General features: G+C 43.9%; 1 protein-coding gene across 1 annotated transcript; it reads right to left on the bottom strand.

Annotated features, from left to right (window-relative positions):
* Window positions 1–205: 205 nt before the first annotated feature.
* NOBOX (NOBOX oogenesis homeobox) lies at window positions 206–15,512 on the bottom strand. The gene is made up of 8 exons (XM_068190567.1): window positions 15,413–15,512; window positions 11,792–11,898; window positions 11,539–11,657; window positions 10,502–10,635; window positions 4,111–4,384; window positions 3,319–3,626; window positions 989–1,297; window positions 206–464 (listed from the first exon to the last, which is right to left on the bottom strand). The coding sequence occupies exons 1-8, from the start codon at window positions 15,474–15,476 to the stop codon at window positions 439–441; spliced, it is 1,341 nt and encodes a 446-aa protein (XP_068046668.1). The 5' UTR covers window positions 15,477–15,512; the 3' UTR covers window positions 206–438.
* Window positions 15,513–15,541: the final 29 nt, after the last annotated feature.

Below are 15,541 nucleotides of genomic sequence, written 5' to 3'. Positions count from 1 at the left end.
AGTTTCTCCTCCTGTTTTGCATATATCTTATTCCTCCTTGTTTATCTTCCTGTGTATTCCAGGACAGCAGCCAGACCTTCTGAACACTTGCATGATCTGGAATTTTCACCCATGGGACTCTGGTTCCTGCATCAGCTCTCTCCTCTCTGAGGGCTGGTCAAGATTAGAATTTGTTAAGAAGGATAAACCCAGGAGATCTGCAAAAAAAAAAAAAAAAAAAAAAAAAAAAAAAAAGAGCAGGAACTTTTATTGAGTGAAATATCTCTGCTTCTTTCTTCAGCAAGAAAATAATCATGGTAACAAGAAAAAAAATACAACCAAAAAAAGGAAAAAAAGTGCATTTGTTGCAAATAATATTATCCCTGACTCTTTTTGAGTCGTTTTGCAGAGTTTAAAATAGCAATTTTTCCTCTTCCTTTTTTTCTCAAGAGTGCAGCATCAGTCATTAGTTTCTTCTTTAGTTTCTGAAAAAAAAACAGATTCATAAGAAAATTATACACAAAATACCTTGAATTTTTCAAATGTTTTATATCTCAAAATTAGATATGCACCCCCCACAAAGACACCCTTTCAAAGAGTATTTATGTCATATGACACCTTTCAACAATTCTAGAGTAAGGTAATTCTGTTTCCAAGATAAAAGCCTGAGAATCTAAACAGAAAACCCTCCCTTCCCCTTCTCCCTTCTTGGTGAAGATTTGCCTTGAAGAGAAGGCACAGTTCTGTGTAGCCATACAGCTCACAACAGATGATGTCTGAGAAAATACAGAACTTTGCCACCTATTTTACTGACTTTTCTGTCCCCATTTCAAAAAACAGATGGATCTAAGAGCTAGGGTATAGGAAAGGAGTAGCATCATGGGAACTGTCTCAGGCAGCAGCTCACAAAAAAATATACGCCACAGTTTTCATCCTTCATTCAGGGGAGCTACTGCTGTCTTAGAACTCTTTCCCTCCTCCTTCTCCAAGAAAACATTTAGCTGGTTACCAACAGTAGTCTCTCCTTTCTTGCTGCTGCTCTCTAAGTCCTCTTTTTCAGCGAGCGCTGCCAACTCTGGCTCTGTTTGGTAGCTCTGGTAGGAACTTTGCTCTGGTGGTGTCACTCTCTTTTGTTTTCCAGTCTGTGGCATGGATTCCAGTACTGTTCCACTGGCCACTTGAAGGAGACATTGTTCTGTGAAGTACTGCCCTCCTGCCATGCTAGAAAAAGGCATTTGGGAATGCAACTGATTGGAGAAAGGAGCTCCCTGCATGTAGAAATCACTCCAGGGCACAGCTGGATAGGCAGGGATGTCTGCTGAGGGAAAAGCCACCAAGAAAAGAAGAATAATGAAAATAATGGAAGCATGTCTATGTACAAGATGTGTGTGTTGTGCTTTACTCAGTGCAAACACAGCACTGCCGTGCAGCAGACACCACACACAGAGCAAAGATCACTTTGCTCTTTACACTGCAGTGTATTTAACCAAAACATGGTTCTTAGGAAGAAAAGCTTACAAAGTTCATTGCATTGTTATAATCTAAAAAAAATCCATGCCACTCAGCACTGATCCTGAGTGTATGTAATGATAGTAGAGACACCCCCCACATTTTTTTTCCAGTCCCATTTTCCAAGTTAGCTCTGCCAGGCATAAGATGGATACTTAATCTTCGCTTTCATTTATAAAAGCTGTAAACCACGAAGTTTAGTTAATTAATATCCATAATTCAACTAAGCTGCTCACTTGCTTATGTGCTGATGTAAGACTCACAGGTGTGTCTGCACTAATAGACTGGTTTCCAGCCCCGCACTTTGGGAATCCTGGAACCTTTTCAGGAAGAAATTCTTCCCTTGTGAGGGTGGTATGGCACTGGAACCCAGAGGAGTTGTGGCTGCCTCATTCCTGGAAGTGTTCAAGGCCAGGTTGGATGGGGCTCTGAGCAACCTGGGAGAGTGTAAGGTGTCCCTGTCCATAGCAGAGGGTTGGAACTGGATGAGCCTTAAAGTCCCTTCCAAACCAAGCCATTCCAGGATTCTATGATTCTGTGAACTTGGTTATCCCCACTGCATAACAGAAAAGCCATTCACTGCTGATTGTGTTCTGGACAAAACTATGGAGTAAGAGAATATAAATTCTGCCTCTGTTCCTTCAACAACCTTCCAACTTCACCAGCTTGCACCTTTACACACCCCTTGATGCTCATACAACATACCCCAAGGAATGCAACACACACTTGGACATCAAGCTAGAAACACATTTCATTTCATGCAGTCTGGGGCACAGCCTTCTCATTATTTCTGGCACTTCAGACTAAAAAACCATAGAAAATAATAATTATACCTTGGAACTAGAGCAGACAGCAGGGCCAAGTGTGTTAGATAGCATGGGTGCTGCCAGCCTGAACAATGTCAGCTCTGAAGAGTGGGGACAGGAGCCAGCTTGCAGCCTGATGTGAGTCAGACTGAGTCAGACTTCCCTCCCTGACAAGGTCCATAGAACTGGTACAAAAACAGCAGCAGCATCTGTGGGCTAAAACTCTTTGTTCCCTCATGTCATAAGACAAGGGATGGAGCTTTTGGAGCGTGACCTTAATTTAACAAACCTGTCAGTCCAAATGAATTAACTACAACAGTTTGTCAATTGATTATACTTGGGCTTGAATAACTTCAAAATACAGAGCCCAGACACAAAACAAGGAGATCAACAATGCCATTTTTACCTAGGAGGTTTTTTTTTTTTCAGAAAATTATGCTGGAGTGCCTTAATCTCACTGCTGTTGCAAACTCAAGTCAGAGGAAGAATCTATGTCCATACTCTGTTATGTCTTTCTCTTCTTTTGCACTACCCTAAGATACATAACATGATTTCAAACTGGTTTCTGCAGAAGCCAAACAGTGAAGACTGTTTTTCCTCACTACCTCCAACTATCCCATCTGCTGTGGCACCTTTTCCACTTTGCACCCTTGACTCCCACCATGTGCCACGAAGGGATGTTCACAACAGGACACTCCTGGAAAGCAGAACTTACTTCTCCAGTCCAGCCAAAACCTCTGCACTATCTGACACATTCACATTTTATGCTCTTCCTGACATGTGCGGTCTGGGTAGTAACTTTTGATTCAAATGAACGGGTTACTCAGTGCTTAAAAAATAAAACCAAGCATACAAGGAATTTAAGTGAGAAAAAGATGGGCACATCTATAGATTTGTGCAGGCATGTGGACCATTCCTTCTTTCTGTCAGAGTCACCAGTGAACCCACTGATCATGTTGAATATTTCAGAGTATTATTTAGTTACTCCAGAGGAGCGAGGTGCCAAAATAATTCAGAACTTTACCTGAATTGCCACTTGGCTGCTGTGGCATGACTGGTCCCTCCGTGTGGTTTTGTACATAGCCTTGTGTAGCTTCATAGGTTATGGCTCCACTGTTGCCAGGTAAGTCAGGGAAAGCTGGATGGGATTCCAGGAGTGTTGGAGGAGGAAGGTGGTCCCTGGAGAACATATTGCTGGCCAGGTGACCTTGGTGACACAACTGGGAGAGCTGACAGATTCCCCCCTGGCTGCTGTACTGACAGTAGGTGGCCTCCAGGTTGTCTGCAGGCTCCAGCTGCTCCGAATAAGGGCAGGAAACTGGTGAACTGAAGCTGCAGAGAGCAAGGAGAGGGGCAACCCAGAGATTAAAGGAGGGTCAACAGCTACACCAACCTGTCCAATTAACAACTGTTTTATTGCCAACCCTTCCTCTCAAATGCCAGGCACAGGACAATGACAACAAAAGCCACTTGAGTGAAGTGCTTTCACAGCAGGATTCCTGAACAATGGGTATTAGTGGGGATTATCTTCCCACTCTCCAAAGCAGCCCCAAACCTTGAACACCCTCACTTTCACTTGACAGGCATGCAATTCTGAGAGCACTCTGAGTACAGGTATCACCTGTCTCATAACAGGCACCCTGTCCTATTACGCCCATTATACAGCTTTTCATACTCCCTTTAAAGGATATTGTCACATCTGCCTCTCCCTTTTCATTAACGCTCCCACCTAATTCCTCATCCCGTCCCACATTCAAGGCTTCTCCCAGGGGCTGCTTTTTTCATCTCTCTCAAAGACACTCGCATCTGCCCCTACCCTTGATTCTGGACGCTGTAAGACAAGGCTTCCCTGAAGCCATTTTCCTGGCTGACCAAGCTGCATTCACTGCTGGGCGTGTCCAGCATCAGGGGAACAATATGGCTGTGGGGGTCAAAGGCCAGGCTGAGCGCCAGGCTGGCCCTGCGGATGGGAGGAGGGCTGGGAAAATTAGGGAAGCGCTCCACGCCGCTGGAATTGAAGTGCAGTTGCGGCAGCGCCTTGTTCTGAGCTTGCGCTTCACAGGGTGCCACCATTCCTGCCACCGAGGAGGCTGTGAATAAAACAGAGACTGTCACACTGTGCTGTCACACTGGGAATCTGCAGGAGCAGGCAGAGGGAATGACAAGAGGAGCAGGACAAAAAAGCAATATGCCAGTGAAAGAGTGGATGTTACTGATGGGAATAAAAGTAAATGAGTACCAGCAGTGCTGTTAAGAAGCAAAAGGGAGTAGTAGCAAGCTCTCTGGAACAGAGGATGTCTATTGGGTAAATAAAATTACCTTTGTGATTTCAGTCTCTGCATACTATCTTTATCCAGCTCTCAAGAAGGCAGCCAAATGAGGCAAAGTACTTCTTGGAAAAGAGCCAGGAACAATCCCCCAGTCATCTTCCATTTCTACTGTCCTCTGGGAGGAGTGTGCTCCACAGATCACCCTTTAGAAAAAATGAACTGTGCTTTGAAAGAAACAAAGCTGTGCCTTTACATATCCACTGTCTAAGCTGTTTTGAAACACATTTTCACTCCCAGTTTGGCCTCTGATGAGTCATGCCAAAACCAAAAATTAAAAATGTAGATGGCAGCTGAAGGTCCTTGGGAAAAAGAAGATGGGAGACGGGAAAGGAAACCAACACCTTTTGGTTGGTAGAATCTTGTTTGGTGACCTGTCTCCTCAGTCACTGCTGGAAAACGAGAGAGGAACAGTTTCCTAGAGAACAGCCTCTGTGGAAAGACACAATAGAGGAAATTAACGATGAGAATTAGGTATGCTGGTGATCCAGAGTAACAATTATACACGAAGCTCAGGAAGCTTGGGCATGGTGCAAGAAAATGAGTTTCTCTCTTATCATGGCAATTAGCAAATGGTTTCTCTCTTCACAAATGCAGCCATCACATGTGCAGGAAGCTGAAATTTCTCCAGTCTAGCTAGACTGAACCAGCTCAAGGATGAGGAAGAGAAGAGAAAATATCACCAGTTGTTCAGGTGAAGCTCTTCCACACATGGCAAAGCTTTCAGGGAAGGTCTGTGGCTGCACTTCACCCTTGCAGGCATAGAGAGTAACATTAAATGCACTCCACCAGGTGTGACTGAAAGGCTTTAAACACAAACCTAAACATAAAGATGCCACAACAAGTATTAGCAGCCTTTAGAGAATTTTGGAATGCATGTCCAGAGAGCTGATGAGGAGTTTCCACTTCAATATCTTGCAGCACTGTTTCTCAGACTGCCTAGTGGCAGTTTTGTGCTTCTTATTGCATCTTCCCACACTCTGCTTTTTTCCATCTCTCTGCAGCCATGGAGAGAAGGAATCAAATGTTTCAATGAAAACTTTTCAAGTTTTCAATAGCCCTAATTTTAGGCTCAGTCAGAAAACTGAAGCAAAATCTAGGATGGCATCTCTAAAGCATTCACATGCCCAAGCAGTTCTCAGTGGTTTATTTTTTCTGTTTGAACACGCTATTTATCCATGCCAGGCAGCATCTTGGGTGTACCTGTTGCATTCCTGGGTTTTGGCTTGGCCAGAAATGAAACTGAAGATCTGTTTAGATTTTTTAAACCCTTCTTTAGCACTGCTTGTCCTGACCACTGTGCCCCAGAATGTTCACACAAACGTTATGGAACAGAAGCCATGGGGGGCACAACTTACCTGAAAAGCAGTCTATATCCAGGTAAAGCTCCAGTTCAGTAATGACAGCTGTTCTGCAGATGGCCCTGCTCTTCCTCAGGATGAACACAAGCAGCCCAGGAAATCACTTCTAAACCCACTTCCATACCTACTAAGAATAATTTAAAATTTTTAAAATATTTGCATCACTTAGTGCAGGTAATCTTTGTGGATCATGGCAGTAGGATCCCCAGGCAGTGAGACTGTGAGAGAGCACTCTCGATCTCCAAAGAGCTGGTTCAGCCTTTTCTATAGCCTCCTCTGCTTCTCTGTCCTTTCAAAGAGACACTGACATTTTGTCTTCTAAATAAAGTCACAAATGCAGTAAGAAGAAACAATTCCCAGAGAAGTCATATCTGCTGAATCTGACATATCTACAAAAGATTCCAGAGTTGTTCCATGAAGAATTCTGACCCCTGGCTTGACATAATGCTTACATTGTACAATTCTTTGGCTCTTCCTGACGCTGATGTAGAGAGAGAGAGAGAACCTCAGAAGGCTTTCCAGTGAACATAGGAATGTAACATGTTCTTGCTTCCATTACTTCTGGGTTCTCAGTCCATGAGACAACCTTGGGAATTTCTGGAGAGCAATTTAATCATTTACACCTTCAGACCTCTGAACCAGTCCTGGCACTACACTTGAGTTAACTCTAGAATGGTTATTCTGTTTCCAGCCTTTACTGGAATCAAGGGCCATCACAAAGCTTTTGAGAGATTCGTCCTCGTCTTGAACTCATGAGAAAAGAAATTTGTTCAAAATTTGTTTGAAAGTTTGAAAGCAGAGTCCTATAAGTGAAGTCATTGGAGCTTGCAATTTATTTACTGTTCTTTGACAGGCCACATCCAGCTTCGTCCAATTGCTCCCAAGATTTCCATTACAATCCCATCTCTGCAAGTGAATTTAATCACCTTGCTATTAATTAATCACCTTGCTGTTTGCTTAAGAGTTACCTGCACAGGCTGGGCTCCTGACAGGTGTCCTCAGCAAGGCAAACACATGAAACAAAGGATTTCCTGCAAAAGCACCAGTGGGGCAGAAAAATTTCCTCCCACAAACCAGAGGCACAGAAAGGAACTTTTCTTTCTAATGGGTTAACTCAAAGAAAACATAAGCCAACAAATCACAGATACATATGTATCAGTAAGAAATCTCAGAAGACCAAGAAAAGCCTCAAATAACTGTCAGTGTCTAAAAAAAAGCCATTAATTTCAATCATGCTGTCTAGCAAAAGTGAAAAAAAAACACCAACAAACATTTCTAAGATCAAAGCAAGCTCAGAATTGAAGTTTTGAGTCACAAAAGGCTCTTATGGCAAGTAGTGTGGCTACTGTATACAAATCAGAAGCCATAACTGCCAGCAAGGTAACACTCATCTCAAATACAACTCACTGACATTATAAATCAGCTTGTTTGGAGAGCTGGTAAAAACAGTGGGACATTAAAAAAAAAAACAAAAACAAACCCACATACCAACAGTCAGAAGTGCTACATAGAGCAAGGAAAAACAATGGAAATTGCAGCACTGAACACTCTGTAAAGGTCTCATGCACTTAAGTAATTTTCTTGTCCTGCTGAAAGTGGTTAAAAAGGAAAGCACCTGAATAGCCACTCCAGCAGGTCACACTCTGTGGGCCCAACTGCACCATGATGCAGAAATCAGAGGCTTTTGCTGAAACCATCCATGAGCTGTTTCCACAAGGGACACTATTAAGCAATTGGTTTTGCCTCGTAAATTGACAACCTTTTTCATTCATCTGTTTCCTCTTTTGTTTTGCTCCTGTTAATTTGGATTTTATCCTGTCCAAGTTTTGTCTCCTTCATTTTCTGAGACACTCTAATAAAGAAAGCAGGCAGTCCATGGGTGGCCATATTTCTAGGCAAGCTTTTTTTCCTGAACGAGGATGGATGGATTCAAGTCACGTTGACTTTCATTTTCCTTCTGTTTCATTTTTAAAGAGGAGAAGTCTGACTTTGCAATGGTAAACAACAACAACAAAAAACTGAGTTTCATTCCCCACAACTGTGTTATCCTGCACCTAGTAAGGCAAAACTGCAACTGGAGCTTTCCATGTGATTGTGCCATGCAGATCACTCTTCTACAAGGAACAAGGAGTCTCTACAAGTAATATCAGTCTTTTCTCTCAGAGAGGACACTTGTCCTTTTTCTTCCTTACACATTGCACCAAGAATTCAGATGGGACCTTTCTTTCCTATCAGAAAGAATTGCTTGTGTTTTCCACATGGAGAGCTGCATCCCAGTGTGCAGATCACCCAGAAAGAAATGGATCAATGCAAGCAGAGGACAAGATCATGTCCCTGAATTTAACTATTTCTCTGACAGACATTATCTAACAGGGCAAATAGTTTCATGCTGAGAGAGAGTAGGTTTAGGTTGGATATTAGAAGGAAACTCTTCCCTGTGAGGCCCTAGCTTAGGTTGCCCAGAGAAGCTGTGACTGCCCCATCCCTGGCAGTGTTCCAGGCCAGGTTGGATGGGGCTCTGAGCAACCTAGGATAGTGGAAGGTGTCCCTGCCCATGGCAGGAGGGATGCAATGAGATGATATTTAAGGTCCCTTCCAACCCAAATCATTCTGTGATTCCCTGATATTCTCTCCTGACTAAACAGTGTGTCAGCAGAGGTACTTTAGGAACTAGGAGAGGTTCCTAAGACATAAAAATCAGAGGTTATTTGGTTTGTTTCCTTTAAACAAACTGTTTCACAAAACCTTGGTTTCTATCCAATTAAATACAGGGCTCAACAGACTTCACCACTACATCACTCTGAAAGCAGCGAATCACTCAAACACTTTGACCATATTTAGTCTGTTGCAAGAAGTGGAAAAACTGGAACTGACTGAATTACAGTTAAAAAGGTCATTGGATTGACTGAAGGAGTCCTTGCCTTGAGAGGATGACAGGCAAATTTAAATGACAGAACCACTAGATTAGGTTATAAAGAAAGTATCTCAATTACACACTTTCAGCAACACATGAAGCATTCTAAGCTTACAGTTGCTTTCCACCATACCAAAATACCTTTAAGGTAAAAGCACTATTAAACAATTTGAGTAATTCTTAGAAAATGAGTTACAGGAACTGGCCTTAATACTGACAACTAAATACTGATATAATTAGAATACAACGAGAGGACAGCCATAATGGCATGAAATTCCAAAGAATTAATTACACTGGGAAGCAGGAAAACACACACAGCAGGACCACATATCAGCACATCTACTCCTTGGGATATCAATCCCTAAGGAAGTGATGGAGTCCTCATCACTTTGGAAATCTTTTCATATTGTGCCAACTTGGAAACACAAACATCTAGGAAATGCTTTAGGGAGCACTCCTGACTCTAGGGAATGCACACATCAATAAACAATTAGACAAATCCTCTCGCTTTCATTGCCATCAGTCTTTTAACAGAGCTCGGGTAGAAAACCGGTTGAACGGCACACCCTACTGACTTAAAACTCCACTGCAACAGTGATTAAATTCAGCCCTCAGCTTTGGAACTCAGCCACTCTCACTCCCTCAAGGTGTGCACAAAATGGAAACCTGCCCTGCCTGGAGAAGGCAAGGAAGCCCCTTTGGATGTTTTAAGGTGTGGAATACCTGATGGAGCCTTTACAACACCAGCAGTTCACAGAGTGCACCTTCCTTACGCAGCTCACTTGGCTCAGGCTGTAATCAGAATGTTTCCATCTAAACCAGAATATGGGGAGTGTGTATCTGCCACGGAGAACATCAGACCAGAACAACACTTCCCATATCCTTCACAGCCGCAGGACCAGTGTCAAACAGCTGTTATGGATTAATGCCCTGATCAGTTATCCTTATGAAGTCCTATTCAGAATTCCTTGCTGGCTTGTGCTAGGACAGAAACAAGGACTGCAAATCTGTCTCCAGAACTAGCCCAGAGGCACCACCATGCTGGTACATAACTGGTAGAGACTCAATCAGCAGTGAGCTGCCATACCTACAATCATAGAATCATTGGAAAAGACCTTAAAGGCTACCTCATTCCACCTCCCTGCCATGGCCATGGACACCTTCCACCAGCCCAGGTGGCTCAGAGCCCCATCCAACCTGGCCTTGGGCACTGCCAGGGATGTGGCATCCACAGCTACTCTGTGCCAGTGCCTCACCACCCTTGCAGGAAAGAATTTCTTCCTAATATCTAACCTAAATTTCTCCTCTTTCAGTTTGAAGCCATTCCCTCTTGTCCCACCACTACAGTGCCTGATGAAAAGTCCCTCTGCAGCTTCCCTGTAGGCCCCTTCAAATACTAGAAGGTTCCTCTGAGGTCTCCACAAGACGTTTTCTCCTTCAGGCAGAACAACCCCAACTTTCTCAGCCTGTGGAGTGATGTGGTGTCACTTTTTGTACCGATGGCATAAGGCTCTGAGATGGCCTTTCCTAAGCCTTTGGAAACCTCCCAGCTCCACCAGCTAATGCTGCAGCTGTGCAAAACACACGTGCAGATCAGGGTCTCACCTGAGGCAGAGCTGGGTGATGCAGGGTGTGTGCTGAGCAGGCTGGAGGAGTTCCCAGCTCCAGGGTCTCCTCCCAGCACGCCAGGCTGGTCTCCAGCAGCGTCAGGCAATGGAGGCACAGGCAGAGGAGGTGCCCTGCAGCAGACACAGAGGACAAGGCAGGGCATTATGACCAGTCATGCACTCCTCTATCTGACAAGGGGCAGATCCTACATCACCAGCAGGTGCAAAGGGAAAGCACTGGCTGACTACAAGTGCAAGGAATGCTTTATCAAAAGTCTTTGGGAAGCAGCCCCAGGTCACTTGAATAGGAGAGGCAGCAGGAACACTGCAATGAAGTTAGGTGCTCTCCAATCTTCCACTTTAATTTCTCCTCTTCCACTCAATTTTTCCTCTTTCCATTCTGTTTTCTTCATAAGAAGAGACTCACTCCAGATTGCCACAAATACATCCCTGTGGAGATTGATTTCTCCCCTCACACATTCACCATCCCTTGAAAGACCATCTACCCTCTTACATATTCCCTTTCCCCCCATTAATGTCCTCTGCTCACATATGAAAAGTGCTACCTTGGATTTCTTCAAAGAAGTCCATGACTTTCTAAGACTGATCTAAGCAAGCAGCATTTCCATCACCAAGTGAAAATCCATGGAAATGGAAAGTAGTGGTGGGAGAAGTGGGTTAAAAGAATCCCCAAGGACAACCAAAGCACCTGGCTGACACATTCACAGAAACTAAAAATGAAGAGATGATTCCATAAACTTTTCCATCTCATCCCTTGCTCTTTACATGATTTCAGCCAGAGCAATTTCAACTGTTTTATTTCAAAATTAATTTGATAAATCTGTGTTACAGGTTAATCAAAAGGACTTTCAAGAGAGTCCATCACAATTTGCCCAGAAATTGGACAGGCTACCTAGTTCCAACTCAGTGCTCAGCTGTTCACTGTTAAAAGGTGAAGGGGAAATAGCAAAAGAAAATATTTCATTTCTTAGGTATCAATTGTGAAAAAATGAGAAAACAGAGTAAGTTCCTTACCCATAGCCCTCTGATCCAAAGGGGACTGACAGAGATGATGATGCTGGATATTTTCTGTTGCCTTTTATACTCAACTTCTGCAATTTCCGCCACTTTGCCCTGCGATTCTGAAACCAGACCTGAAAAATGGGAAGAAAGGAATGCATTCAGGAAAAAAACATCTAGACATGGGGACACTGACAATGTCCCAGTCCCTGCCCATCCTTTTTCTGCACGGAACCCACAGGCAGCACTGTCCCCCAGCAGGCATTACCAGGATACGCTGTGGTGTCACACCAACCACAGCTGCAATTTCTCTTCTCCTCTCATTGTCAGGATAGTGGTCCTCCTGGAAAATCTTCTCCAGCTCTTGTAGTTGTTCTAGAAATGATGCATTATCCAAAAAGAGAGAGAGATGGGAAATATGTGACAAGAAAATAAGAAAAAAAAATTAAAAGAGGGAAACAGAAAAAAAAAAGAACATTTTTAATATACTAGACATACATGAGTAAAAATTGATTTTTTAAAAATAAACAAACCACAAAAATAAACAAAAATCTTCTTCAGCTATTTCAAAAGCAAAGAGCATTGCTAGTGATGTTTCAAATGAAAGACACTCAGCAACCTTTATAAGTGGAAGTCTTCACACACCCAATGGTATGGAGTGCAGTGCAATACCAGTTAGAGCAGATCAGCGCTGGGAAGGGAACACCAAGTGCCACTGGCACTGCCAATGTCACTGTGTGCCAGTGTGTGCCCTGGGATCTACCTGCACTATAGAAGGTGCGGGGCTTCTTCTTGACAGGTAAGGATTTTTTTCCCTTGGCCACATCACAGCTACCTCTGGACTCCAGGACTGAAGAGCCCTTGTAGGAATTCTGAGCTGCAGCGCTGGCTGGAGCACCTTTGGATTGGTGAGGGGCCAGGCTGATCTCCTGCCTGCAGGGAGCTCCAGCCACTCCACTGGATGCTTGCTTAGTTTTTTCCTTCTTTGCCTCTGTTTCAGTCCCAGCAGGGCAGTAAGTCTCAGAGTGCTCTTGTGACCCTGACTGACCTGTGGGCTCCTGTGCTAATCCAACCTTTGTGTCACCGCAGAAATACGATGGTTGCTCACATGCCGAGGCAAAGTCGTGCTGGCCATCAAGGACAACGAAGCCTTTGGAAGATGGCCCAGTTGCCTGCAGGGTGCTGCATCCCCCATCTTCTTCCACCTTCTTTACAGAGCTGTTCCTATCTTCTATTCCCCAGTTATCCTCAATTACTTCTTGTCTGACTGTGCCTGGGAATGCAGGTAGCACACTGCTCCCTGCACTGTGGTCACCAACAGCATCAGCATCCATCATAAGGTGCTCTGTATTCAGCAGCATGTTCTCCTTCTCATCCTGGCACTCTGCAAGGCAAAAATGGGGGGGAAAAAAACCCAAACCCCACTCCACATGCCCATTGCCTAATCTGGATGTGCCTGGATCGGGAGTTTCAATTATAGGGGAAGGAAAAGCCCACACAACAAAACCCAACAGTGACAAGAACCAGAGAGCTCAAAATAAAAACAGGTGCTGCCAGGAAAGCAACAGCAAAGAACCTGATATGGTCAATATGGAGATATTCAAATGTGTGATGAGAAAACCCTCATTTTAAAAGCAAACTGTAAACTACAGAAGAGGGTAATTCCAGACACAGAGAATAAAGGGAAGCTTGCATATTACAAATACAGTAGTGGGAAAACAGCCTTGGGGATAATACAGGTCTCTGGAATAAGCAACAGAACAAAAATCAATGACCCGACAAGATCCTGTCACCTTATTAAAATGAGCAAAAGAAAGACAGAAGCAAAATTCTGGTCTACTGTGTCAGCAGGGATTACCTGACAAACGTCATCACTTTTTTACTTTTATAGAGTTCTATCAATCAAAATTTGATTGATAGAGTTCTATCAATCAAAATTCTGGTCTACTGTGTCAGCAGGGATTACCTGACAAACGTCATCACTTTTTTACTTTTATAGAGTTCTATCATACCAAAGCTGGCCAAGCAAAAAGCCGTTAATTGTACAAACTTCTAATAACTGCCTTAAATTACTTCTCTGCAGCTTCAGCCACACTTCTGAATAACACATTTACAAGACAGGGGGATAAGGACAAAATCAGGTACAGAAGTCCAACTAAGTTTAACAAAAAACACAAACTGTGTTACATTAAGAAAGACTAAACAGTAGGAGACAGGTCAGAAAGAACACAGCAAGAGAAATAATTAAAATAGGCAACAGAATAATACAGAAACCTTATACTTTCCCAGCTGGCACATACATTTCCAAATAAAAATTTCCAAAATCTCCCAAGTGGTTCAGAATGTGTGAGTCTGTGTGATTTCTGCTACTTAATATTTTTTTAAAAAGTGATTATTTCATAAGAACAGGAAGTAGAATAATAAACCCAAACCCATGTATTTTGAGGAGACTGTTGGCAGCATTTCAATAGCAGATGACAACAGAGAAACTTGATAGTTTAATTTTTTTGGGAAAAATATAAAAATAATCTCATTTCACTGTGCTATGCTTTTGATATATATTAGTGCAATGCCAAAATAAAGGATTTGCTTCTGCCTCAATGTCTCTTTCTGAAAAAACTGTTAATCAAGGAGGAGCCCCACAATTCCAAGCAGACAAGAGAAACTTTACAGAAGTATGAGGGGATGGCAGGCTGCTCCGAGAGCATCTAATTTGCTTTTTATAGGACTAAGAGAACCAAATTAGTTGCAGGAGAAAGAAACAGAAGCAGGAAACTATGCAGCTATAATAATTTGATCTTGCTAAACAGCAACAAGTTTCCATTGCAGTTAAATGACATGAAATATCCTGATGGGGAGGGTCAAGAACCGAATGAGGAAGAAGATGTCTCTGATCTAATTCCTTTTTCCACCATCCTCCTGGTTGCATCTGAGCTTATCTCGCTCATTATGTGGAAAAAAAAGAGTATTTTCACATTATTTGAGCACAGTTTTTACTTGTTTCTACTCAAACTCCAGTATGTGTTTACATCACAAAATAAGCGTCCAAGTCTTATGTGGGTACCTTGTATCTGTAGAAGAAATGGACACCTGGGAGTCTAATATTCTTTACAGAAATAGTCCTCCAAGTGAAAGTAAACTGCTGTGTTTTATTTCTTGAACAGATAGCAAAGACCTCACAACCATATGGGACTGCCAAGGAAAAGAGCTGAAATGAAAACCAAGTTCAGACAGAAAGATGGGCCTTCCTGGTAACAAAGGGAGTTATGAAACCACTCCTTTCTCCCATCATTAAGAGCCCAGACTGAGCATCACTTTGTCCCACTTTTAGAAAAACAGAACGTTAAGTAGAAGGGATTTCAACGAGTGGGAACATCAGGAATAGGTGTTCTGGAACACCTGGCGCACTTGCAGCAAGCCAAGCCCCCTTTTCAATCTCACAGCCACCTCCTTAGGCATTCCTCGGAAAAAGCCAACCACTAGGGTTGTTTGGGGCATTTGGTACAAAGCCACCTGAACACACAAATGGCAGGGGAAAAGGAACAGCCTCCGAGGTCCCGCCACACAGGGAGGGGGAAAACTGGACAGCGGGGGAAGGTGCAAAAGAGAAACCCCGAGGCAGCGGGAGCCGCTCGGTGTGACACAAAGGAAAGACCCCCTGCCCCCGCCCAGGTGCTTTTACAAGCAGGGGACACGAGGGCCGGGGAATCCATCATTCCCAGCCGCGCGGCTCAGGACATGGAAGGCTAATGAGCGCGCAGGTAACATCGCTGAGGAGCGATCATCCTCCCCCAGGGCTGCTCATTAGGCTCCTTGCCGGGTGCCTCCCCCCGGTCATTAAAGGCGAGCCGGTATCACTCATCCCCCCTGCCCGAATCCACACCCTTACCACAGCCCCTTCCGAGCCCTCCGGCCGCCCGCTCCGGCTGCTGCTCCTCGCCCGCCCCGTCCATGCCGGCTCGGTGGCAGGGCGCTCCGCCGCGGCCCGGTTAATGCCCCGCCCGGCGGCCCGTCCTGC

Source organism: Anomalospiza imberbis, chromosome 5 (assembly GCF_031753505.1).
Source record: "Anomalospiza imberbis isolate Cuckoo-Finch-1a 21T00152 chromosome 5, ASM3175350v1, whole genome shotgun sequence".
NCBI lineage: Eukaryota > Metazoa > Chordata > Aves > Passeriformes > Viduidae > Anomalospiza > Anomalospiza imberbis.
The sequence above is the reverse complement of the archived record's forward strand: the minus strand, read 5'-3'. Positions and strand labels throughout refer to the sequence as shown.

Coding starts and splice junctions, on each gene's coding strand:
- NOBOX (XM_068190567.1), bottom strand. CDS start 15,476: ATGGACGGGGCGGGCGAGGAGCAGCAGCCGGAGCGGGCGGCCGGAGGG. Junction 11,899..15,412: donor AGGGCTCGGAAGGGGCTGTG/GTAAGGGTGTGG, acceptor CATCATTTCTAG/AACAACTACAAGAGCTGGAG. Junction 4,385..10,501: donor ATCACCCAGCTCTGCCTCAG/GTGAGACCCTGA, acceptor TTTTATTCACAG/CCTCCTCGGTGGCAGGAATG.